Source organism: Moschus berezovskii, chromosome 24 (assembly GCF_049115385.1).
Source record: "Moschus berezovskii isolate FMDL1 chromosome 24, NW_MosBer_1.0, whole genome shotgun sequence".
In the NCBI taxonomy this organism is placed as follows: domain Eukaryota; kingdom Metazoa; phylum Chordata; class Mammalia; order Artiodactyla; family Moschidae; genus Moschus; species Moschus berezovskii.
In genome coordinates this window covers 46,212,139-46,237,815 of record NC_142483.1, presented here as the reverse complement: position 1 = coordinate 46,237,815, position 25,677 = coordinate 46,212,139, and the positions used below count along the sequence as shown (strand labels likewise).

Sequence of the window (25,677 nt, the reverse complement as noted above, 5' to 3'; positions counted from 1 at the left end):
AATTGGGTTCCCAGAGAGAAGAAACTGTAGAGAAAAAAAAAAATGTACGTATATTCGTGAACGTCTATTTTTTCCCGCTCTTTGTTTAAACCTGGGCGGGAGATGGGGGTGAACCTTTAGAAGGGTTAAGTGCCTGCTGCCCTCAGACCTCCGCCCCAGGACGCAGAGTCCTGTGAGGGCCCGGTCCCTTCCCTCCGATTTCCGCCACGGCTCGGCTACTTTTCTGGGCCGTTGTCCCATGTCCGCAGTGTTTCCCCCTTCATCAGCTTGCTCCTGCTCGGGCGCCTCGCCCACTTCCTACCGCCAGCCGCAGCCCAGACTCGCTGGGGTCGGGGCGCCGCCAGGATGCCCTGCAGCAGCTCGCGCGCCGGGAGCCCGCAGGTGCGCCGCGCCCCGCCCCCGCCGCGGCCCCGCCCCGGCGCCCGCGTCACAGTGACGCGCGGCCCGCGCAGGCGCGTCTCGGCCCCCCACCCCCTCCCGCGGCCGGCTGCCCGCTTGGTATTATGATTAGCGCTGGGTGCGGGGATTCGGCGGCCGGGAGGGAGCTGTCGGCGCCGCGGCCGCTGCGGACGGAAGCCCGCCTGCTTGCTGAGGTAGGGGCGAGCGCGCAGCGCAGCCGGGAGCGGCGGCCGGGCTGGCCTCCGCCGCCGGGTGGCCTCAGCGGTTTCCCGGCTGGGCGCCGGGGCTGGGGCGCCCGCCGCAGGCGGAAAGTAAGTTGCGCGCTCGGCGCTCCCCGCGTCGCGGGCCCGGGAGGACGCGGGCCCCGGGCTGCGGCGGCCCGGACTCCGCGCGGCGGCGGTGCGGCCTGATGGCCTGGCGGCCGGCGGCGGGCGGCGGCGGGGCCCGCGCGGGAGCGGGCATTGCGGCGGCCGGCCACGGGCGCCCCGAGGCCCTGCCCTTGCGGCCGCGGCGGGATTGCGGCACCTCGGGAGGCGCCCGCATCCCCGCGCCCCGCCCCGGAGAGGGCCAAGTGCGGCGCCCGCGGCTCCCCGCGCCCAGCTTCTCTCGTACGGTGTTTTCTTCACTAAAGGTGTTTTCCTTTTTCAAAAGAATCTGGAGATCTGGCGCAGCAAGGGTATTTCTTGCTAAAACTGCAGCCGTACAATAGAATGGGGATATTGTTTATAGAGAAAGGGCATCGGGGTAAGGAAGGAGGAGCAGTGCTGTTCCCGAGGGACAGCTAGAATTTTTCAGATTGGAAAACCTCCGTTCTTTTCCATAGTCATCGCCTGTTGATTCCCTTCTGGACCGTTTTACAAAACCCTTCCTTCCGTTTGCTTGGACTTGGGACCCAGGAAAGTGACAGCCTTTTATCCTGAGTGGGGTTCCTGGAGCTGTGCTGTTCTTAACAGTTGGGTCAGGTAAAATTCGGTAGCAGCAGAGTGAGTTCGGTTCAAGTCCAGTATATAGAGGGGTGAGGGGGGATTTAGCAGTAGGGTTCTTCAGCTTCTGGACGTCTCAGGGTATAGGATTTTTCACACTCTCTGGTTACTTCCCCCTGTTCCATTTAATTGAGTACATTTTCACAATCTTCGGAGCAGGTGGTAAAGCTGACTTAATGCGTTTCCCGTTTTATGGTGAAAGGTGAAGCGTGGCTAGCAGGTAATGCAACTGCAACTGTTCCGCGTCTTGATCAGATTCCACCTGATTCCTATCAAACACCAGATGCCTCAGTTTGGGTTCCTTGTATGGGGTTGAGGCGCTAGTCCCAGATCAGTCTAATTTATCAGAATGTGTATCAGTGTACTTTAAAGCCTGAGGTTGTCAAGGCTTATGTAATCAATTTGTTAATTTATAATCTTGTTACATTGCTCTCCAGATTTATAAAATCATTCCCTTAAGGAAATCTGTCCTCAACGTCTGCTTAAATATTTTTCTTGGAATTGGATTCCTGAAGAGGAATGTATTGTACTAGTGGTGATTAAAGCAAACTAATTAGACAAGTTTCTTTACAAAAAAAATCACGTTGGTTCTTTTATTCGACCAATTGTCTCTAGTAGGAAAACAGATGACATTTCCATTTTACAGAACTAAAAATGAGAGAAATGACGTGACATTCCCAAGGTCACTTATTGAGGCAAGTCACTTACTGAAGCAGTATAGTAACCGAAAGTCAGGTGCACTGGGTTAACTTTTCCTATTTCTCCTTCTTTAGGGTTTTCTGGCAGGGGACTTTGCCACCTTTCTATTTTTTTTTAATTTGCACAGTTTTTTTTTTTTTAAATAGTTTTCTTTAGTATGGAAAAGTTACTTTCACTGTTCTTTTTTTTCCTCTGCTCCTCTGAGTAAGTTTTTCTGTATTATTGCAGTAAGATCCATTTGTAGAAAACATAAAAAGGCTGAGAAGTTACGTAATTTTTATTTTTCTAGAACAGAAGTGTACATTGGGCCGTTAAGGTTCACATGTAATCCTGTAATCCTAAAATGAAGGCTTTTGAATGTCCGTATTAAAATTGAAGGGCTTTCAGATATTTTTGCTGGTTGCGGGAAATATTGTGTGTCTAAACTTTACTATGGGTGTTTCATATAGAAAGTGAAACTAAATAGAAGAAAAAAAAATTTTTTTGGAGCTGTTGAGCAGCCCAGATTCTAAGCATTGGTATAAATAAGGCTTGGTTGCTTCTCTGAAGCAGGTTTTCTGAGTGTAAGAATTAATTACACTGCCCAGGAAAAAGGTACACTTTCCACATGGTCAGAATTTTAGGAATTAAAAACATAGATGAGGAACTCTAAAGAACTGATTTTACTGCATGCCAGCTGTTTGCTTAACCACCAGAATTTAGAGTTTCTTTCTAACCAAGATGCTGTTATAAGAAAATTATTCAGAATATAGATACTTCCCAGTGTGTGTGTGTGTGTATGCAAGTCTATTCTTAGAGCAATTTAGGTGGAAGAATTGAGTGGTTTGTAGCAGTTTTGAAGGTAAACTAAACTTATGATCATTTATTCATGGAGCCTTTGTCTACTTTGGGGGCCCTGTGTTAGAGGGTGGCAATAGAAAAGTGGATAAAAATGAGTTCTGTCTTTCAGGCTATTGTGAATTATATTTACAGTGAGGTAAACAATGACAGTAGGATCAAATGCTGTGATGAGGCACAGGGAAAACCCCTGGGCAAGGAGTTACCCCTGGGCAGTTTGACTGGGGAATGCCTCACAGAGAAGGCAATGGTTGAACCAGTCTTGGACAGGTAGAGTTCCCAGGCAGAGAAAAAGGGAAAGGGCTCCAACGGTTTAGGGAGGTTGAAAAGACAAGGTCAGATGGTGGAGGAAGAATTTAGATCCAAGTGGGTGAAAGGAAGCTGAGGAGGTAGAGACAGTGCAGCTGTTTTTGTTTTTTTAAGGCTGTGGAAAGGAAGGGGGCAAAGAAGGGCAGTAGGTTTGGGGTTGAAGAGGAGGACATGTTTTGGTATTTTGTTTTAGTTTGAGAAGGGCCAGTATAAAATCTCTCAGATTTAATGACCTCATGGGGTCGCGGAGAGTCGGACACGACTGAGCGACTGAACTGAACTGAGTGAGCGCTGGAAATGTGTTTTCTGGTCTAGATAATCTGGAGCTGCGTTATTCTCACTGCAGATCATTTCCTCATCTTGTTTTCCTGTATATCTGCTTTGGGTTGAGGCCTTCCATCCCGTGGGAAACCATTTCTTGCCGGTGGAAGGGGAGGAACCTGACTAAAGAGGATTCCCGCTCTACCCTCCCTGAATGTTTATTTCTCTGCTGTTAACTTCCAGAGCCTTCTGAGATCCTACTTTGGCACCTCCAGCGTCTGGCCTCCGCTCAGGTAGGCTCTTTCCTGACCCAGCAGGCCTCTCTCCCTCTCCTTCCTGGTTGTGTCCTCTTCCCCAGACCGCTGCCCTGTGACTACAGCAGTTGCTTCAGAGTTGGAGGGTGCTGGCTGCCCAAGCACCATGGTGTTTTCAGTTCTGGAGTGTTTCCATGCTCAAAGCAAGATTGGGGGGTGGGTTGTCTGTCTGAATGTCCAAACACATAACCCCTCAACTACATGTTGGCCTGAAATGTGATGGAAGTTACGAAATCAGTGCTCCAGAAATGTAGGTTACAGGACATGTAACTGGTCAAATCATAGCCTGGCTGGCCTCAGTTTCTCAGTTGTTGTCATGCAGTTACCTGTCTCAAACCCAGAAGACTGTCAGCTCCTTGGAGGCAGAGATGCCTCTTCTTTGATTGCTGCATCCCCAGACAAGTGTTAGGTCTCACACGTAGTCAGTGTACTGAAGAAATGTGAAAAATCTGAACTGTAGTTTGCTGCCCATTAATGGATACCATAGCCATTGTATCCAAATGGGTTGGATAGAAATTGCTTCTCATTCGTAGAATCCTAGAGCTAGAGGCAGATCTTCCACTCTGGAATAGCAAGCGGTGGATGCTCAGGAAATGTTTGTTGCCATCCTGTATTCCCGGTGTGAGTCAATGCCCCTCCTGCTACCACTCTCCACTAGAGTCATTCCAGGTTCCCGTCTTTGCTTTGCCCCCTGTGCATTGAGTTTCTAGATTCTACTTCCTAAGCGCATCTGTTCCATTACATCCTCCTCATCACTGCCCAGATTCAGGCTGCCCTCATTTTTAAGTCTTTAGTCATTTTTCTGGAGACATTTTTCACTAGTCTCCTCACCTGTGTTCAGGCTCTAGTCTTGTCCTTCCAATCTGATCTTCACTTTGCTGCCAGAGTGGTTTGTTCAGCTGTCATCTCTGATTGCCATTTCCCTGCTCAGGATTCTTCCTTGGCTTCTTAGTGCCAGCTTTCATTTGTTCATTTAATAAAGTGTATCTATATATTTCAGGCAGATGCTATACTCGGCGGGCCCAGGGATGCAGAGCTGAATAAAGCAGACATGTGTCTTATGCGGGCTGAATTTATCATGTAGTCTAGTGGGGGATACAGATTATTAATCACATAATCACAGAAATAATTATATAACCACAACTGTGACACAGGCCATGACGGAAGAGGGCATAGTGCTGTGAGGCCACAGGAGCTGGTGTGCAGGAGTATAGGACGGCAGGGAGAGGCAGCGGTCTGGATGGTGGCCTTTGTGCTGGCCCTAAAGCATGGCTGGCCAGATGTGAGCAGCATCTACTCGTGTGCACGGGACACAAGGACCTTCAGTGTCCCATCCTTCCCTGCCTATCTCTCATCTTGCCTCATACCTGTGCTCTGTGTGTGTGACTGTCCCAGTCACACTAAGGCCACTTTTCCAGCTCAGCTACTTTCAGTTCTTAGCTTAAACAAAATGATTTCTCTGAGATGCCTCCTGTGAACTCCCAAAGGCAGATTTAGGGGAAAGAACCCCTCTTCCAGCCTTCCTGTCCCTGGGAGAGGTGTAAACAGTGTAGGGCAGTGGCCTTCATGTTACATCCAGTACAGGCCTTGAGGGGTAGTGTTTTGGGCCAGTGAAGGGTGAGGATAAGGATGTCAGAGTAAGATGGGGAACTGAGTATACAATTCCTCTCAGATGCCAAACTCTCTGAAAGGGAAGCCAGTTGTGAAAAGCTGGGGGAAAAAATCTGGGGTGATTTTAATCCCACTGACAGATTGCTAATGTGCATTATCGCCTTTTGCCTTCATAATTGTCCTGGGTGGTGCTTAGCTTTGTGTTAAAGACACAGACATGTCTGTTGACAGAAGTGGAGTATCTCCTTGGGCTCCAAGTCCTATGCTACTCTTTTATGCTATGATGCTGCTCCTCATATTTGCTGAGTAAATGAATTTTGATAATTTTTAATGTGCACCTCTGTGGTTTAGACAATGAGAAAATTTGGCTGTGTGTCACTTTGAAATGTGACACTTAGGTTGCTGTCCCAGCTCTTCTCTGATGTTCGCTCCCCTTCTATATAAAAACTTATCTCTTAGGTCATTATATTGTCTTCATATTGCATAGGTAGGGGAAGTGTTTAAATAGTATATCTAAGTGGGTTTAATGTTTAGACACGTTGGTTCTTTTGTATTAAGGAGAGTATACTTTAGGTAATGTAGGTTTCACTCAGACAGTATAAGGGATGTAGGTAAAGTTCATTTTAGATCTAGGACACTATACTAACAAATATTCATTGGGTAAATTGTGCAGCTTAGAGTGTGCCATATTTATGGGTCTCTTAAATAGTCCAAATATTGCACAGTAATTTTTTTTAATCGTGGACAACAGCGATTGAATTTAAGAGTTCTGCTTTGTGTTCTGTCTCATTTTCTGCAGGTTAAACAATTCTCTTTATTGGTATAAAGCATTATGAGTACTACAGAAGACATGTAGAATGACAATACTCAATCTGGTGTTTCAAGACATGATCTGATCCTTTGTTCTCCTCTTTTATGAGTATTTGCTAATCCTCGTGTGAAGGAAAATGCTTTGTTAGAAACAAATGGAGGGAATGTAATTTGCAAAGTACGTTAAAATTGCAGTTTGGGTAAGGATACATTTTTTAAAGCAGAAAATAGAACCTTCTTAAAGTGTACTTAAATGATTTGCTTGGTGTTGACTGTTCTGTGCCATTGGGGAGAAATCTTGCCATAACAAAATTGTACACAAACTGTAAAGATGAAGTTTTTTCCAAGGTGCCATTGCATTTTTAGATAACCAGTAATTCTCAGTCTGTCTTTTGAATGGTTTTTTACCTGTTGTTTCCTTTCTCAAAGTGTAGTTTCTAAACATTCCAGAAAGTTTTTAATGGAACTGTTTGTTCATAATGTTTATTAGTGAGTCCTTGGTGTCACTCTTGTTAGTTGATGGCTGGATCAGGTAACTTGCATGGCATGTCAGAATTGGAGGAAAAACAGAATTGTCAGAATAGATTTATTTTAGTGCTGTTGTTTTCCTGGGAATTAGAAAGGCCCAGATCAAAGTGGGGAGGCATTGTATTATTGCAGGAAAAAATACAGGGCTCAGGAGTCAACTCAGGTGGCTCTTACCTTTACGTAGGACTGAGGCATAGAAAGACTTTATCCTGTTTGACCTTCCTTTCTGATCTATATAATGGGTATGATGCTTCCTGATGGTAAGGAATAAATTATAGAACAAATGTAAAGAATTCAGTGCATACATAGATTCCCAGTAGTTAAATTGTTTATTCTTTATTTTTAAAATTGTTTACTCTTTTTGAAACCTGCATTAAAACAAAAGTCAACTTCTCAAATGGGCAGTTGTGGCAGTGAAAGATATTTTTAAAACTTGAAATGAGACAGTGAAAAGAAATATCAACTGTGGTTTTGCTATAAGACTCATTTCTATATAAACCTGTAAACCTGTTTAGTTATAAATGAGTAGGTTTTTAGGAAAGTAATATGGGTAATAATGAGAGAATCCAGTAAGTCAAAACAAAAGTTGGTATTTTATGGAATCTTAAGGTGAACAGTGAACTTTTATAATTGGTTTAAATTTTCTAATGACCTTATTCTTCTGTTGCTTTCATGTTAAAACCTAGAGTTTTCCTTTCTTTTGAGGCCTCACATCAGCTCTGATGTGAAGTTTTTCTGTGCATTTTTAACTCTTTGATGACACTTGAATTAATCTAAAGTACAGTTCGAAGAGAATGTGGTGAATTTAGTCTAGCAAGTTTTCCATTGACATTGAGAGACTGAGAGTTCATCACAGTTCCCTAAATAGTGAACCACTAGGTAGTTTTCAGGATCAGCCTTCCTATAACCCTATTATATTTATAATCTCACTTCTGCCCACCGGCCTGACTTCACCCACACCACCTTGTGTACTCTGCTGTCCATTTCTCCTATTTCCAGAAAGGGTGTCCCACTGCTCCTAGTGAGGGCTAAGCCCTGATCTGTGGGCTGCCCCATCCTTGGGGGTCCTGCCTTTAGTATCCTTTCCTCTTCCTTTAACATAACTTGCCCAGGTTTTCTTAGTCACTAAGTCATGTCCATCACTGCCTCCGTCAGTTTGCTCAGACTCATGTCTGTTGAGATGGTGATGCCATCCAACCGTCTCATATAATTATCTTTTTATATGTAGATAACTTATTTGTAAGATTCTAAAGGACTGGGGGACTGTATTGTCCCCCACAATTTATCCCCCACAATTAGGGTTGAAATATTTGCTAATAAAAAATTAGACTCAGTGTTCCTGTTCCTTCCTTAGCCTGAAGGAATTGCATACTTTGTCCCTCAAAGAAGGCAGAATATTTCCTTGAATATGTCTGTTTATTAAGATTATATAAATATATATATATTTTTTTCAGGGAAATTGATTTATTTCATTGGTGTAAATTGAATAATTATGTACAGAAATTCAAAATTTTAGTAACCTCTGCCTTTCCTCGATTATAAAGGCAGCACATATTCACTGCTAAAAATTTGAAAAGAATAGAAAAGTATAAAGAGAAAAAAATATCTGTAACTTTTTTTTTTTTAAGTATGTATGCAGGCAGATTATATTTTAAAAAAATTTGGGATCCCGTGCCATGAAATTTAGTGTGTGAATGTTTTTACTTAATATTTTATTGTGACAGTTTCCCATGAGATTGAATAGATTCAAAATATAGCAGCATAGTATTGTGTTAGGTGTGCCCTTTTCTTATTGTAGTCCTTTTGGTTATTTCTGATCTTTTTTTTTTTCCCCCCCCATATATAAATGTCCCTGAACATTGTGACTAAATATTTGTCTATTTCTTTAAGATAAATCTATTAGTAAGATTATTAAATGAAGGATATTAATTATTTTAAGGCTTTTAATACAGGTATTGCCGAATTGCTTTTCAGAAAAGTAATCTGTGGTGCCAGCAGTATGAGAAAATTCCCAAATGCTTCTGCCTTTTAAGTCAAAATCAGTGAAACATTAAGTGCCAATATTTTTGTTCATGGATTAGTTTTTTTTTTTTTTTCTTTTCCAACATTCTTGTTTGAGCACTTTTTCATGACCATCTTTGTCACAGCATCAGCATGGGGTATAAAAAAGATGATATGGAGTTAAAATGAATTTTGACAGTATTAATAAAAGCTCTGGAAGAGAGATTTAGATTAAATTTTTAAATGCTACATAGATTCCACCTTACATTCTGTTTTCCTGGCAAAGGGGCAATTGTGGGTTGGCTTTATTTATTTTGGAGTAATTTCTGGATGCTAACTTGTGCTTAAATCATTATTTATTATGTGGGCACTTTATACCAGAGCTGTCACCATACTACTTTTTAAAGACTCATTTACCCTCAGGTAGAAATGGTGACATGCCTAGCATTTTTCATCACTTTAATGAGAGGCAGTTCTGTTGAAGAATTTGAACTTATTACCTGTGCTGCTGATTTATGTTTTGTGGCTTGGATGTTAACCCCTTTCTCTCTACAAACACTAAGTGCTACTTTGCATCAGTTAATAGATTGTCTGACTCCTCCTTTCATTCAGATCCCTGGGATATAGCTTGTTATATTTAGGGAAAATAAAGATTTCTTAAACCAGCACTTTAAGGGATAGATCTGCTTTGGCAACCCGGTCGCTGCCTTGAGAGACTAGAGCAGACTTGTCAGCCTGGCGTTCCTGGTTACCTCAAGTGGCCCTGAGTCCGTTGAAATTGACTGCCTGGAAGAAAACTTTGAGGACATACTTCAGTAAACAGTTACTTTACCTTCCCTTGGCAAATGCTTTATTAGACATTTGGAGGTACGTTTTTGCCAATTGGGCCATTTCTCATAATAAATGATTGACTGAAACCTTCTAATTTGCAGTTTCTGTCTTGATTCCATCTGGTGGCTGCAGGCTGATCCTGATACCCACATAGTATTATTCAACCAGTCCAGTGAAGAACTCTAGATTCTTCCGTAACTTGGGTCTGTTGACTTGTTTGTGATGGCTCCTTCTTTATTCTTTTTTTGGCCATGCTGTGAGACATGTAGGTTCTTGAACCCAGGCCCCCTGCATCGGAAGTGCCAGATCCTAACCACTGGATGACCCTGGTTGCTTCATCCTTGCCTTATAGCCTATGTTAATAATGCCCAGGAGGAGTAGCAGTCCAAAAACGTGGAGTACTGTTTACCTTGGATGAAAAGAACAGTAGTGGTGACTGCCACTGGGATTGCATTTGTTTTTTTGTTTGACTTGGAGGTTACTGATATTCCTGGAGGATTGAGTCTACTGCCTTCTTTTCAGCCGATACTGTTTTTGTTACAGGTATCTTTGAAATTTTAGCAGTGAGAGCAGGGCAGCAATTTTCGTGAAATGTGCATTAGTTCCTCTCCTTGAGTTGACTTTTCTCTAAACGTAGGTTTAGTCTGACATTTCCCATGAGTAAGAGTTACAGTTTTCATATTTTTGCTTTTCGTGAAAGATATCAGATAATTTCCATGTATAAGAAGCTTAAATGCAGTTTTAGCATGGTTGTATAAAAACTCATCTTTTAGCTGTCTATATTGGAGGGAGACCACTGGCACAGATCATTTTTTGAGGCATGTGTATTGTTTGGAAGGTTTTTCTGTGTTTGAATACTAGTGGTCTGGTTTAACAGGAAATTTATAATATCCCAAAGTGTAGAGAGGCTATGGAGTAGCCTAATTTTTGCATATGGACTTTTTTTGTGTGACCTGCTTTCTCATGCCATGGCTTGCTTGGTGATGATTACCCACACGGAGCCACCTTTGTTCAGCGTGCTGTTCCTTGCCTCTCCTGGGGAGAGGTGTGAGTTGGAGACCTTAGTTTGGTATACAGACCACACTCCAATGGTAAAGATGTCAGTGAAAAGCTAGAAGTGAGTTTTGACAAGAATAACAGGGTGCATTCCAAATTGACAGTAGGTTTAACAGAGGCTGCTTTTACAACTGTTTTCAGCAGCTTGCAAAATGTGTGTAGGGCCACCCACACTTCCTTCCTCTTCTCCAGCCACACCCGCACACTTCAGTTGCTTCTGCTCTCTTTAGTAAACTGGGAGAACATCAGTGTATTCTTGCAACACATACCAGTACTTGTTTCTCAAACACGAATTTCCATATTATAAACACCCTCGACTGGATGGTCTGTTTCATTTAGGACCAGTCGCGTCATATCCATGTCAGCATATGCTATCGTAAGTAAGAAGACCGCTTTAGAACGGCCCAATTTAGTGCTTTTGCTGTTTTGAAAGATGTCATAATAGTTAATGTAGTCATTAAAAATGGTGATTTAGAAGAACATAGTGCGTGGAAAATATTCATCCTGTAGTAGAGGAAAAAGTAGTCCTGTGACTTCATATACAATATCTTAGCTTTGTACAGAAGCCCAGGTGTAAAGAATATAAATTTAAACCTGAAGAGAGGCCATCCTTGATGAGATTATAGATGTTTTTTGTTTGTTTTTTCATCTATGGTACTTTTCTGTATTTTCCAGATTTTCTAAAGTGAACTTGTTTTGTGGAAATACTTAGAAAATGGTTGCAACTTCCCCCATCCCCAGTGTGTATATATATATGTGTGTGTGTGTGTTACCCCATTTTGTGTCTGGTGTGTGTTATACATAGAAAATAATTTGGAAGGCTGTGTCCAAAATGTTAACAGAGATTATCACAGAGGGTAGAATAATGGATGATTTTTTTTTTTAACTTCCCTTTTTTTTTGGCCATTATATGTATTCTGATTGTATTTTTTCTTACACTGCATAGATATTTCTTTCATAATTGAAACAAAAATACTGAAAGTAATTGGTCAGTTGAAACAAGCAGAGTACAAGATATAAAGTTACATATAGAATGATCACACCTAGGGTTTGGGGGAGGATGGATACATGCATGAGTATGGCTGAGTCCCTTCACTGTTCACCTGGAACTATCACAATATTGTTAATTGTCTGTATTCCCAATACAGAATAAAGAGTTTAAAGAAAAAAGCAAATAGTTAGATTTTGTGGGATGCTTTATTGAAAAATCATCAGACTTTGATTGTCAACTAGAAATTAATTTCTTTACCAATCTACAGTATCTATTTCCAGCTTAATACATCTTAGGAAACTAAGCAGTTCACCACTCTTTGCAGCCCCATGGACTGCAGCCCGCCAGTCCATGGGGGCCTGACTGTAGCCTGTCCATGGGATTCTCCAGGCAAGAATACTGGAGTGGGTTACCATTTGCTTCTCCAGGGAATCTTCCCGACCCAGAGATGGAACCTGAGTCTCCTGCACTGCAGGCAGATTGTTTACCTTCTGAGTCACTAGGGAATTTTCTGAAAACAGAAGAGAGATGATAGCTCAGTAAATTCAGTCTCTTGAAGTAGAGTGGAAGACTGAATTTCTACCTGGGTGGAGATTACTATCATCATGACCGTGGTAGTGGTGGTGGTAGCTAGTATTTACTGACTGCTTCCTCTGTGCCAGGCTTTATTTTAAACACTACCTTTATTAACTGACTTAATTCACCGCGATCTATGCCATGCTCTTGCTACTGATGTTTTCTAATGAGGAGACTGACCATAGAGGTCAGGTTTTTCTCAGATCCAGTGGCTAGTGGCTGGTAAGCTGGCATTCAGATCCATTCATTAGCCTTAACAGAACCAGTCCTCAGCCAAGCTGGACCATCACACTGCCTTGCCAGGGTGTGGATGAAACTGTCTGTTGGAGAGAAGCAGGCGTGGGTAATGGGAGGAACTGTTATATCTCACTTGGAGCTGAAGGAGCAGGTCGGCATCCCAGAGCTCGCCTTTCTCTAGACGTGGGCCTGTGCCCCTGGCTTTGCTTGGCCCCGTCTGTGTGAGCAACTGTCTCCATTGCTCCTCATCCCCTCATTCCCAGCCGTAAACTTGTTTTCACAGCCATCTTTCCTTCTTCCTCCTTTGATCTTTCCTACTTCCCCCAACCTCTTCACGTGCTCTTTTCCCCAAGCTCATATGAGTTGAGCTTAATGATTACCTGGACTCGCCTGTAGTATGTTGTGTGAAGTGCCTTGGCCTAGTTTGAATGTTTAGAACTTGTAATTATTCATACGACGTTCCAGTGTTGAGGAGAGGCCTGCAAGGCTGCCTTAGTGTTCCCTCCCTGTGCCACAAACTTAGGTCTCAGTGAGCCTCTCACACTCTCTTTGTTCATGAAGTTTCTTTTTTACTATCAGATGGAAAGCCTCTAGTGCAGAGCTGTTGTGCGTGTCCCCAGGTGCTAGTGTTGATTTTTGCTGGCCTTCTAGAGGACGGAGTGTTGGAGAGGTTGCCCTCCTCGGCTACTGGAGTGGGTATTTCATGAGCCAGAGAGGCTCCTGTAGGCATGTTGGGCTTTGAAACCTGGCTGAGCAGCTTGGAGCTGTAGTCTGCTGCTTGTGGGGCAGGTGGAGCCTCCTGGTGCCTACCTTGCAGGCTCCTGGTGAGGATTCATTGCGTTGTGGATTCGTGCTCATTTCCCAGGAGGCATTTCAAAAACAGTGACTTTTCATTATTATAATTCCCTCCTCCTTCAAGTGGAATAATCCTTTTACTCTGTCTACCTGGGCCAATCTCCATGTATCTGTTCACTGTGAAATCAGTCCAGTTCAGTCACTCAGTTGTGTCTGATCCTTTGCAGTTCCGTGGACTGCAGCACGCCAGGCCTCCCTGTCCATCACCAACTGTCAGAGTTTACTCAGACTCATGTCCATTGAGTCAGAGATGCCATCCAACCACCCCGTCCTCTGTTGTCCTCTCTCCTCCCGCCTTCAGTCTTTCCCAGCATCAGGGTCTTTTCACTGTGAAATACCTGATGCCTGAAGATTCCTTGAACAGGCTGTAGTTGACAGAGGGGAGAAAAGTGGAAGACTGGGTCACTGAAAACAAATTCTCCATTTTTATTTGTCTGTCTGGGTCCACCCTGAGGGTTTATATTTTAACTTTCAGCAAAAGTTAAAGCAAATAGAACTAAACTAATATCTTTGTATTTTCTTTTAGGAAAAAGAAACGACTAACAAAACACAGTAATAACAAGGATTACTCCACATGCAGTTTGCAGGGTATGTCTTGGAGTTGGTACACAGTCGCCTTTACTTTACATAAGCCACATCTTAACATTCTACCTAGGTGTTCAGAATGGTTTTCAGGCATTGTAAGATCCTCAGATAGCAAAAAATGATTTAATTATTTCCTGTGTTAAGTTGCTCAGTTGTGTCTGACTCTTTGGGACCACATGGACTGTAGCCCGCCAGGCTCCACTGTCCTTGGGGATTCTCTAGGCAAGAATACTGGAGTGGGCTGCCATGCTCTCCTCCAGGGGATCTTCCCCACCCAGGGATCGAATCTGGGTCTCCTGTGTTGCAGGTAGTTTCTCTACCATCTGAGCCACCAGGGAAGCCTAATTATTTCCTATACTAACTCAGAATACACTTGATTAAACAGTATTTTAAAAGGTAAAGTTTAATAAGGATTTTTTCCTCTCAACTTTCAGTGATTTGTAACTTCCTGTTTTTTAGGTTTATAATTGTAGTTTGATAGACACTGAAAGTCACTCAGTCGTGTCTGACTCTTTGCAACCCCATGGATAGTCCATGGACTTCTCCAGGCCAGAATACTAGAGTGGGTAAGCCTTTCCCTTCTCTAAGGGATCTTCCTAACCCTGCAGGAGACCTGGGTTCGATCCCTGGGTTGGGAAGATCCTTTGGAGAAGGGATAGGCTACCCACGCCAGTATTCTGGCCTGGAGAATTCCACGGACTGTATAGTTCCTGGGGTCGCAGAGTCAGACATGACTGAGCCACTTTAATTTCACTTCACTTTCAGAGAAAGTGAAAAAGCGATATCCAGAAAAGTACCCCAAAAGTGAATTCTTTGATAGTGAAAGCAATTAGTCATTTTACTACAGGGTAGCTTTCATGCATTGGAGAAGGAAATGGCAACCCACTCCATTGTTCTTGCCTGGAGAATCCCAGGGACAGCGGAGCCTGGTGGGCTGCCGTCTATGGAGTCGCACAGAGTCGGACACGACTGAAGCGACTTAGCAGCAGCAGCAGCAGCAGCTTGTTGTTAAGAAGATACCCTATGAGATTTTCCCCCATGAACTTACTAGTAGATTAAAAATTATTTCATTGTGCCCTTTTGCTAACCCAGTTTTGGAAAGAGAAATGACAATGTGAATAGTGATTATCTGTGGGTGTCTGAGAACCTAAAAAAAGACCTCCCCCATATCTGTATATTCCTTTGTAATACATAAATCTTTAAAAAATAATTAAAATGTAAACCAACTGAAATTTGTTTATAAAGCCTTGATTTCTGTGCCACTTTCCAGGAATACATCTAAAGTGATAGATGAAAAAGTAAATATTATATAAGTTGGGGCAGCCTGAAGAAGTTTTTTTTTTTTTTAAAGCTTAAGTTGCATTTGTAAGCTTGTGCAATAGAAACATAAACTCAGGTAGAATTTTAAGAGTCATTACTGCCCTTATAATTAATCAAAGTTAAAGATTTAAAGATAGTTTTCTGCCCCCTGGAGTTAGCTTAGAGTTTTTGTTTTTGAAAATTAAATGTGCTTAAATTAACTTTCTTTTGGGGAACTACTGTCCAAATAAAGCAACATCTTTCCTCTTGGATTTTCTTGTTATCAATAAAATGAGCAGCTCAGATGACAAGGGTAATACACAATATAGAAACTTGCTTTTTCTCCAAAGAGAAAGCTACATAAGCCATATCTTAACAGTGCAGGTTTCTCATTTTTAAAAGTCTCAGTAGAAATAGGATTTTGTTTCTGAAATTAATTTGCAGAAACAGTGTAGAACAGGGATTAAAAGCACAGATTTTGGTGAATCTCAGCTCTTTAACACACGGGCCTTATAGCTGAGGCCAGGTTACTCACTGTTTTTGTGCCTCAAAATGAGACTAATAATCCTGTCTCTGGGGGCAATTTTCAGTTAAACAAAGCACTCAGAATTACTCTGAGGGTAATTTACAATTACAGAGAAGTTTGAGGTGGCCCCAGATATGTGATTCAGATCATTTTAGCCTGCATGGGAGAATGACTGTGAGGATTTTTTTTTTAACTTTCACAATATTATTACCCTAAATACATTGTTTAGAATGGTCATATGTTTAAAAGAGGTCTGCGCTTTGAAATAAGAATTCGGTTTGAACCTTCTGCACTTACCTGAAACACAGTGCCTTCTTGGCTATAAAATGAGGATAATACTGACCTCTTAGGGTTGTTAAGATACAGTGACACAATCTAATCTGATTCAGTGTTTGCAAATATATATGGTGGGTTTTCAGTAAATGTTAACTGTTAGCTTTTCTTCTGTTCTTTTAAGCAAAAATGAGATTTAAAGGTATTTAATGCTAGTGCTTAAAAAAAAAACTTTTATGTACATACAGTTTAGGTTTTGGGGATATTTTCACCTAAGTAGGGTAACTGCTCTAAGTACTGTTAATAAAAAGTTACTGAAAATGTGAAACTGCGTATGGGAGCATTAGAAAAGGCTTCACTGCTCGGATTAATGTGCACTAATAGGAAAGATCTAGTCTTAGGAGATGGCTGTATTTTTCATGGGATTTTGTTATTCTGTTTAATTTTGATAAAAAAAAATAGTAGGAGTTTAGTCTGTGAGATTTAAAATGATGTCTTAATTTGTATAATAAGCATTTAAAAATTTTTTCTGAGTCAGGGTCATTTATAAAAACCTACTTCTGTATTTTAAGGTTTATACTATATAGGTTAAGAATTTTAAACTAACATATAAAATGAGGTTTTTAAAGCCAAATAATCTTTAACATGTAAATAGTTTAAATGCATGTTGTGTGTTCTTGAAATGTATGCACATTGTGGTAGGTTTTGTTTGAGAGTTGGAAAACCATAATAGAAACAAGCATACAGATAAGCCCAAAGAATAAGTACCCGTCAGTCAGCAAATATTAAAACACCTAATGTCTACCAGATACTGTGGTACCAGTGATGCAAGAGCAAACAATTTACTTGTAAATATTTTGAAAAAAGTTGCATTTCAAAATTGGAAAAAAATTTTGATTACTTGTTCTATATAAAACACTGTTCTTGGCATTAGCAGAGGGTAGAAATAAAACATGGAACCATAGAGTCCTCACGAACCTTGAGGTCTCAGGATAAAGATGGTGTGTACTGAAGCCTATAAGATTAAGACCACCTGGGATGGAGGTGTCTCAGGTGCTTTGGAGATACAGGAGAGGGAGGTAGATGAAAATACCCCAGAAAACTAAATTATACTCCTCTGGGAGAGTCAGAAGTCTTTACTGAAGGGATTTTATATTAAATAGTGCTAATTTTGGAATAGCAGGAAGAAGTTGTTGGTTTCTGTCCAAGTGTATATTTGTTGTGTTTTCCCTTTCTAGTCAGTCCCAGACTTCTTTTTTAAGATGCTAATTGAAATTACTTTTGGAAAATATTCTTCTTTAAACGCTTTTTTAAAGCATATCAAACTTGCCAGTTTTCTTGTGACATCACCCAAAAGTTGTTTCAGCAGTTTAACTTTGTATCAGTTTGCAAAATAAGATGGCATTTAAATGATCAAGCTTTATAATATAAACCCTAAATCTGTAAATAGGTAATTATAAATGCCCCTGACTGATTTTATGTCTCAATATATTTATTTCAAGCTTCTTATAAAACAAAATTTTCAAAAAATGAAGCTATAAAAGGATAAGTCACAGAAAACTTAATTTTATTTCTCTTATTTTGTAGATGTCCGTGACGATATTGAAAATGAATTCCTTATTTTCACCAGATATATGAGAAGACCCATTTTAAACAGTCTAAATATTTTTTCTTACGTTGGACCAGCATGGCAGGATTCAAGCGAGGGTATGATGGGAAGATTGCTGGATTATATGATCTGGATAAAACCTTGGGTCGAGGTCATTTTGCAGTGGTTAAACTTGCCAGGCATGTCTTTACAGGTGAGAAAGTGGCAGTAAAAGTTATTGACAAGACAAAATTGGACACACTAGCCACTGGTCATCTTTTCCAAGAAGTGAGATGCATGAAACTAGTGCAGCATCCCAACATCGTGCGCCTTTATGAAGTGATTGACACCCAGACCAAACTTTATCTTATCCTAGAACTTGGGGATGGAGGAGACATGTTCGATTACATAATGAAGCATGAGGAGGGACTCAGTGAAGACTTGGCCAAGAAGTACTTTGCCCAGATAGTTCACGCGATATCTTATTGCCATAAACTCCATGTGGTTCACAGAGACTTAAAACCCGAGAATGTGGTCTTCTTTGAAAAACAAGGTCTTGTAAAGTTGACAGACTTTGGTTTCAGCAACAAATTTCAACCAGGGAAGAAACTCACTACAAGCTGTGGATCTCTTGCATATTCTGCCCCAGAAATTCTGCTTGGTGACGAGTATGATGCCCCTGCAGTAGGTAGGTACCTTTCAGTATTTGCTGTCTTGAATTCTACTGGCTGAAGTGTAGTTGGTCAAATCAGTTGTTGTTTATGTGAAAATAATTTCTAAGAGAATTTCTGTTAAATGGATCTTAGTAAACAGATTGGGTTTCATGACTGCCATGTTTCCCTAAAGCTGTCTGAGTTTATCTTACCTTATAGATAGCTAATGTCTAAAGTATATTTGTTAACACAAAAGAAAAAGAGTAAGTTACCTTTTAAGATAACCTCCCATCAGCCTGTTTTTTTTTTTTTTAGGGTCTGAGTGCTTTTCCTATCTTTTTAGATACTTCTAGTTATTTCCTTTCTGTGAATACATTTAAACAGTCATGAGACCCATATTAGAAAGGTACTGTGAATAGTACAGTGTGTAGCATGAAGAATTCTGGCATTGGGATCATTTACTGTGACCTTGAACAGTGTACTTGACCTCTCCACTTCATTCATCATCCAAAGAATAGAATTAGGTTAGATACAGGTATTGAATGTTATCTTGTTTACTTTTCACAGCGACCCCTGTCTGTCTGCCTGTATGGGATAGAAGGTTGATAACAGAGTGCCTCCTGTGTGGTGAATTCCAAAATAGCTGTAGCTCTTGGCATTCCACTGGCCTGCTCCCCTCACGCCAGCTCTTTTTCACGCTCTTCACTCGTCATGAGTTACTTAGTTGTGACAGAAGTGTTTACTGCTTTTCAGCTTTGTCCCGTTGGAATCATATTTGTTGTGAAGGTCATTTAGGAATTTATTTTCAGTTTTTAAGGATTTGTTAAAAACAAATCTGAAGGTGTGGTCAGCTTTTAAAATTTTAGGTTTAATCTTAGAAAAATAATCCTAATATTACATGCCTATGATATCAAACTTCATAGATAATGAGCCTTTCCTTTGCATTCTGATCATTTAAAATGCAGGTTATAGAAGATTAAAGATACACATTGAAGCATGCTGATCTTAGGCTGAATACTCTGTACACCAAAGCACTGTTTTTCATGTTAGACTATGTGTTCTGGGGAAAAAAAGGGTTAATAAATAGTTTCTACCCACTACAGATAACCAGGCTTCACTGAAGTCTTTCATTAGAATACTTGAGGCAGACAGTTTTTGATTAGTGGAGACTCTAATCTGAAAATGGAGGCACAAATATGCAGATGAGGAAACATCACCGTGTCAATGTGAAAAGGATATTCAGCCTCACTAATAATCAGGGAAAGGCAAATTAAAACCACAGTAAGACATTGTTTCTTACTTTTCATACTGAGCAAAGCTGCTGCTGCTGCTAAGTCGCTACAGTCGTGTCTGACTCTGTGTGACACCATAGACAGCAGCCCACCAGGCTCCCCTGTCCCTGGGATTCTCCAGTCAAGACCACTGGAGTGGATTGCCATTGCCTTCTCCAATGCATGAAAGTGAAAGGTGAAAGTGAAGTCGCTCAGTTGTGTCTGACTCCTAGCGACCCCATGGACTGCAACCTACCAGCCTCCTCCATCCATGGGATTTTCCAGGCAGAGTACTGGAGTGGGTTGCCATTGCTTTCTCTGATTGAGCAAAGCTAAAGGCAGACAAAACCAAGTGTGAATAAGACTATAGAATACGAAGAACTCTTGTACTTTGTAGATGACAGTTTGTCAATATCTAGTAAAGTTAAGTAGACATCCTGAGACCCAGTGGTTCTGCTTCCCGTGTATGCACCGTAGAGAAGCTCTCATATGCTGGAGATTTTCAAAGAATGTTTTTAGCAGTATCGACTGTTCATCAGCAGGAGAATAAATTGTTCATTATTCATATGGTGAAACTATAGCTTAGTGAAAATTAATTATGTCAGTATGGCTGGAGTTTCACAAACTTGTTTAAGTGAGAAAATGAGTAAAGAGTGTATACAATATTAGAACATTTATAGGAAAGTTTAAAACATACAAAGCAGTATGATACATTGTTTAGGGCTGCAGTACATGCAGATTAAGGTAGGTAATTTCTGAGGTGCAGGCTTATCTACAGGGTTTCAATTGTATTGGTGATACTTATTTCTTAAGTTGGGCAGTGAATGCACAGGTGTTCATTGTAATGTTCTTTTTTCCGTCCTTTTAAATATTGCATCATAGAACTTTAAATAAGTTTTGAAAAGCAAAAAGAAAATTGTCTGAAAGGATAATCACCAGTATGATAAATGGTTAACTTATGTTGGTTGGTAAAGTGGAATTGGGTAGAGTTCATTTTCATTATTTGTATTTATTTCCATACATTTTGTGTAATTGTGTGATTGAAATTACTATAGAATTGCTTTAAAAAACAAATGGAAAGTTACATTTCCGTTAATGTAGTATTAGTTTATTATGCCAAAATCAATCACTGATTTTTCACAGATATTTAGCAAAATTAGTTGGGGATAAAGATTAGAATCTGTCACTTAATTATCATAGTGTTAAGTAAAATAACTTTGGTTCAATTTTGTAAGTAAGTTTTTTAAGAGTACACAGGTCCTCCAAATGGAAAAATTAGTTCAGAAATTGTATTTTATTATATTCAGATTCAAATTTGATTTTATTTGACTGTACTTTTTTTTCTGTATCATTACTTTTTCTTTCACTTTTTATTCTTTCTAGCACCCTTGAGTTTCCCTTCTGATTTCTTTTTTAGTGTCTTGAATTGAAAGCTTTTTTCCTTTATTGTCCTGATTTCTAATGAGTACATCTAAGACTGTGTGTTGTCTTCTCCCGCAGTCTCAGGAATTTCGCTCTGCAGTCGTTGTTGTTGATAGCTAAACTTTACTGCTTTGTTTCTTGTTGAGACTTTTTGTCTTTTAAAAATTCAAAATGGATACATTTATTTTTCCTTTTAGCTATTTGATTTTAACTTCTAATTTTAGTATATTACAGTCAAATATGCCTGATTGGTTTCTGCTTTGGGGAATATTTTTAGATTTTCTGTGTGGTTTAGTACATAGTAATTTTTGGTTATGCTTCCCTGTGTGATAAAAATATTTGTATTTTTGGTACATATAGAGTTTTTATACATAATTAAGATTATTAATTATGTATTTTGTTCCTTTGTGTCATGTTTTTATTCTTATCTGTTATTTTTTGAGAGAATTATGCTAATCCCCTACTCAAATCTGTCAATTTTGTGTTTTAATCAGGTTTTGCTTATACATGTTGTTTTCATGCTGTGTTAGTTATATAAAAGTCTATATAATTTATTTTACATGATGGGCTATCACTTTTAGCAATATGAAACTGTACTTATTTACTTATTGCTTTAAATCCCATTTGTCATTTTGTTTCAGTTCAGTTCAGTTCAGTCGCTCAGTCATGTCCGACTCTTTGCGACCCCATGAATCACAGCACGCCAGGCCTTCCTGTCCATCACCAACTCCCGGAATTCACTCAAACTCATGTCTATCGAGTCAGTGATACCACTGCAGATGCTGATTGCAGCAAGGAAATTAAAAGACGCTTACTCCTTGGAAGGAAAGTTATGACCAACCTAGATAGCATTTTGTTTCAGGTTTATCTTAAACAATATATAGCTTTATTAGGTGTCCATAATCCATAAGACTTAATAGGTGATTTTAGTCCATTCACATTTGTTTTTTACTGGAATATTTGGACTTATTTGTGCTATTTTGTGTTTTTCATTTGCCTTATTATTTCATTATTACCTTTTGTCGTATTTTGTTGGAGTAGTCAGGTTTTGTTTGCTCCTCCTTTAGTGGTTTGCAGGATGTGCAATCTGTTTCTGTGTATTACTGTCTATTCTTAATGGCTGGAGTTAATATTTGTAGCATTCCCTCTACCATGCAAAAAGCTATAGTTTGCTTTCACTTTGCTTTGAGTAAAAGATATTTTTATTTGCTTTTATTTTGTAAAAAGATTTTTAATTTTGAATTTAATTTTACTAATTTTTTGGTTTGCCACTGATTTGTCACCTTTCTCTCTTAGATTATTTTTGTTTTGTTTTTAATTCTTTAGAGAAGATTTGTGAAAAGTCTTCCAAGTCTTTGTCTGAAAGTATCATCACATTTGAATGGTATTTTGGCTGAGTATAGAAGTACGTATTAAGAATCGTTTTCTTTCCAACTTTAAAGGTACTTTCCAGTCATCTTTTGCTTCAGATGCTGCGGGGGCAAAGTCTCATGTGAGATTAATTTTATTTTCATTGTTGGGCTATAGTTTTCATTTAATCTGTGGTGCACAGTTTCACTTCCAGAAATACTGTATTAAGTGGTTTTTCTTGGGTGTTAGTTCTGTTTGATGCACTTGGTTCATGTCTCATGCTGCTCATGTTTGCTTGGTGCTTGGGGATTGTTAGTTGTGTGCCTAACTCTTTTATTTTTTTTGGAGATTCTCTAATAGTCTGCAAATACACTGTCTGAGTAGCCTCCCGGTGATGTGGGGGAGGAGCAGAGGTTGGCCAGGTGTCTGGTCTCAGTATTTGACGGACACCCTGCCCCTGTGCCCACAGTCGCTGCCCCTGGAACAATGCCTGCTAGTTCATGCTCAGTGAGTGACAGCGTCAGGGTTAGAGAGAGGACTGGATTCATTCTTTTTAAAATGTTTTTTGTGGATTCATTCTTGCGGTGATTGTCTTAAGTGCAACTCTTTCTATTTCCAGACTGTCTTCTGGAAAGGACCAACACAGATGCTTCTATCAGCTGGTTCCTCTTTTAGTATGATCCTGTGTGCCATCTACCTTTGCTGTCATATCTAGAGATTTGTGGGGAGAAAGAGAGCTGGATCATACTCAGTGAGCTGTTGATTCCAGTTGCCTCTCTTGGCTTTCAAGAATGTGTACTAAGTTGACTTCACCGAGTTAGAAGCAAAAAGGAAAAAAAATGGGATTATTCAGGCAAGAGTACTGGAGTGGGTTGACATTTCCTCCTCCAGGGGATCTTCCCGACCCAGGGATCGAATCTGCTTCTCCTGCATTGGCAGGGGGATTCTTTACCACTGAGCCACCAGGAGAAGACTTGCCTCTGCTTTAAAAAGCAAAACTATACTTTATAGGTTTCTTCAAATATAGAAAATCTAAAATGAAAAAAACTGTTTCTCAGGTCATGCACAGAACTTTTCAGTTGTAAAACCCTGACATTGTTTGTATCTTTCTACTTCACTAAATTTTTTTTAAGTTTAGTTTCAAGTTAAAATGAATTAGATTTGGTATCGGAAACTTGATCATCTCACTTGAGATTCAGAGGCTTCCAGGGAAGTTACAGTTTTGGAACTGAAAACCCCTATATTAGATGCTTCCTAGTTTATAGACAAACAGTTTCAAGGATGAAATATTAGGTCTCTTCATTAGTTTATTATTTGTTAAATTAACATGCAGGAGAAATCATTGAAAGCTAAATTATGTAAAATGTGGTACCGTGTTAACACAGTGCAGAGGTTTGGACTTAGAAGTCAGTGTATAAGCTTCTGGGGATGTAAACAGAAAATCTGTATACACTGTCCAAAATTTGCAGTTCAGTATTTAATAGAGATTATTCATTTATTATGGAGTTACAGGAAGTGTCCTCATGCATATGAATATGCAGAAAACTAGAGTTCTTTCTATAAATCTTTGTTTTGTCCCACATTAAAATATTACTCTCAGTAAACTAGGAATAGAGGGGAACATTCTCAACTTCATAAAGAACATCTTCAGAAATCTACAGCTAACATCCTTGATGATGAATGACTGAATGCTTTCATCTTCATGCTTTCCACGTCTGGAAACAAGACAAGGATGTTCACTCACCACACTTACTGGGCGTAGTGCTAAAAGGCATACAGAATGGAAAGGAAGACACAACCACGTCAGTCTGCAGATGACATGATTGTTTGCATTGAAAATCTCGAGATATGTATTTACAGAAAAATTCCTAGGAACGATAAGTGAATTCAGCAGGATCACAGGATACAAGATCAACACACAAAAACCAATTGCATTTCTATATATTAACAAACATTTGGAGCCTGAAATTAAAAACAATATATTTACAATCCTATGAAAGAAAATGTATGTATCTAAGAAAACACATATAACAAAATAATTTATGCTGAAAAATGCAAAATGCTAATGAAGGAAATTTAAAAAGACTTAAATCAATGGAGAGAGAGAATCATATTCATGAATTGGAAAACCAGGTAGTACAGATGTCTCTTCCCAGTTGATCCATAGGTTTAATCCAACTCCTGCCAAAAGCCCTGCAGAGTATTTGAGGACATAGACAACATTATTCTAAAACGTGTGTGGAAAGGAAATAGCTAAAACAGTTATGAGAAAGAAGAGCTAGACAGGAGTCGCTGTTACACCACTCTGGATAATAGTTTACTAAATATATTCTTCCCATACAACTTTGCAGTTGCACTCCTGGGACTTTATTTTCACGTGAAGATCTGTTTGTGGTTGTTCATAGGAACTTTATTTGTCATAACCCCAAACTGGAAACAGGCCACATGTCCTTCTGTGGGTGAAACTGTGGTGCATCCTTGCCCTAAAATGCTTTGCAGCAATAAAAAGGAACAAACAATTCATTTAACAGCCTGAATGGATCTTAAGAAAATTATGCTGAGTGAAAAATTCCAATCTCAAAAACTTAACATACCGCATAATTCCCATTTATAGAACTCTTGAACTGAAATTATCGAGATGGAGAACAGACCGGCAGTTGCCACAGGCTGGAGATGATAGCTAGTGATGTAGTTGTACAGGGATAGCATGAAGGAGCCTTGTGGTGATGGAGCACTTCTGTGTCTGGTGTCACTAAATTAATCTATGCCTGGGATGAAATTGCATGGACGCTACACACACATGAGTGCATGTGAAACAGGGAAATGCAAATAAGCTCCATTGAGTAAACCAGTCAGTTTCCTAGTTGTGTTGTGCTATAGTTAAGTAAGCTGTTGCCATGGGGAAAATTGGGTGAAGAGTACATGGGACCTCTCTGTGCTTTTTTTTGTGTGTGTGCGGGGGGAGCAACTCTTGTGAATCTATAATTATTTCAAAATAAAAAGTTAAAAAATACTTCCTATTCTTTGCCTAAAGTGAAAGTGAAGTCGTTCATTTGTGTCCAACTCTTTGCAACCCCATGGACTGTAGCCTGCCAGGCTCCTCCGTCCATGGGATTTTCCAGGCAAGAGTACTGGAGTGGGTTGCCATTTCCTTCTCCAGGGGATCTTTCCAACCCAGGGATCGAACCCAGGTCTCCTGCATTGCAGGCAGACGCTTTACCACCTGAACCATCAGGGAAGGCAAGTATTTCAGTGTAGATGTTCCCGAGCTGTTGTGTAGGGGTTGTTTTTACATTATTTTTAACAATAATGCCTGATTATGGTCTGAGAGTGAAGGTTGCCATGGCAGAAACACAATACATCTTTTCATTGCTAACAAATTATTTTTATATTGTATTTTTTAAAATAAAAC

The 25,677-nt window shown here is 40.1% G+C and overlaps 1 protein-coding gene across 8 annotated transcripts in view; it reads left to right on the top strand.

Moving 5' to 3' along the window:
• The first annotated feature begins 460 nt into the window (after positions 1 to 460).
• The window catches only part of SNRK (SNF related kinase), a 71,106-nt gene continuing 45,889 nt past the window's right edge, over positions 461 to 25,677 (top strand). The window contains exons 1-5 of one of the 8 annotated variants that reach the window (XM_055414497.2): positions 476 to 593; positions 3,732 to 3,781; positions 13,825 to 13,886; positions 17,569 to 17,688; positions 17,784 to 18,257. In XM_055414497.2, the coding sequence (XP_055270472.1) occupies positions 504 to 593; positions 3,732 to 3,781; positions 13,825 to 13,886; positions 17,569 to 17,688; positions 17,784 to 18,257 (796 nt within the window). In that variant the 5' untranslated portion in view covers positions 476 to 503. Of the gene's footprint in view, positions 711 to 3,731; positions 3,782 to 8,839; positions 11,016 to 13,824; positions 13,887 to 17,568; positions 18,258 to 25,677 lie in introns of those variants that run through there. The other 7 variants (XM_055414502.2, XM_055414503.2, XM_088831992.1 and 4 more) reach the window with 7 other exon arrangements.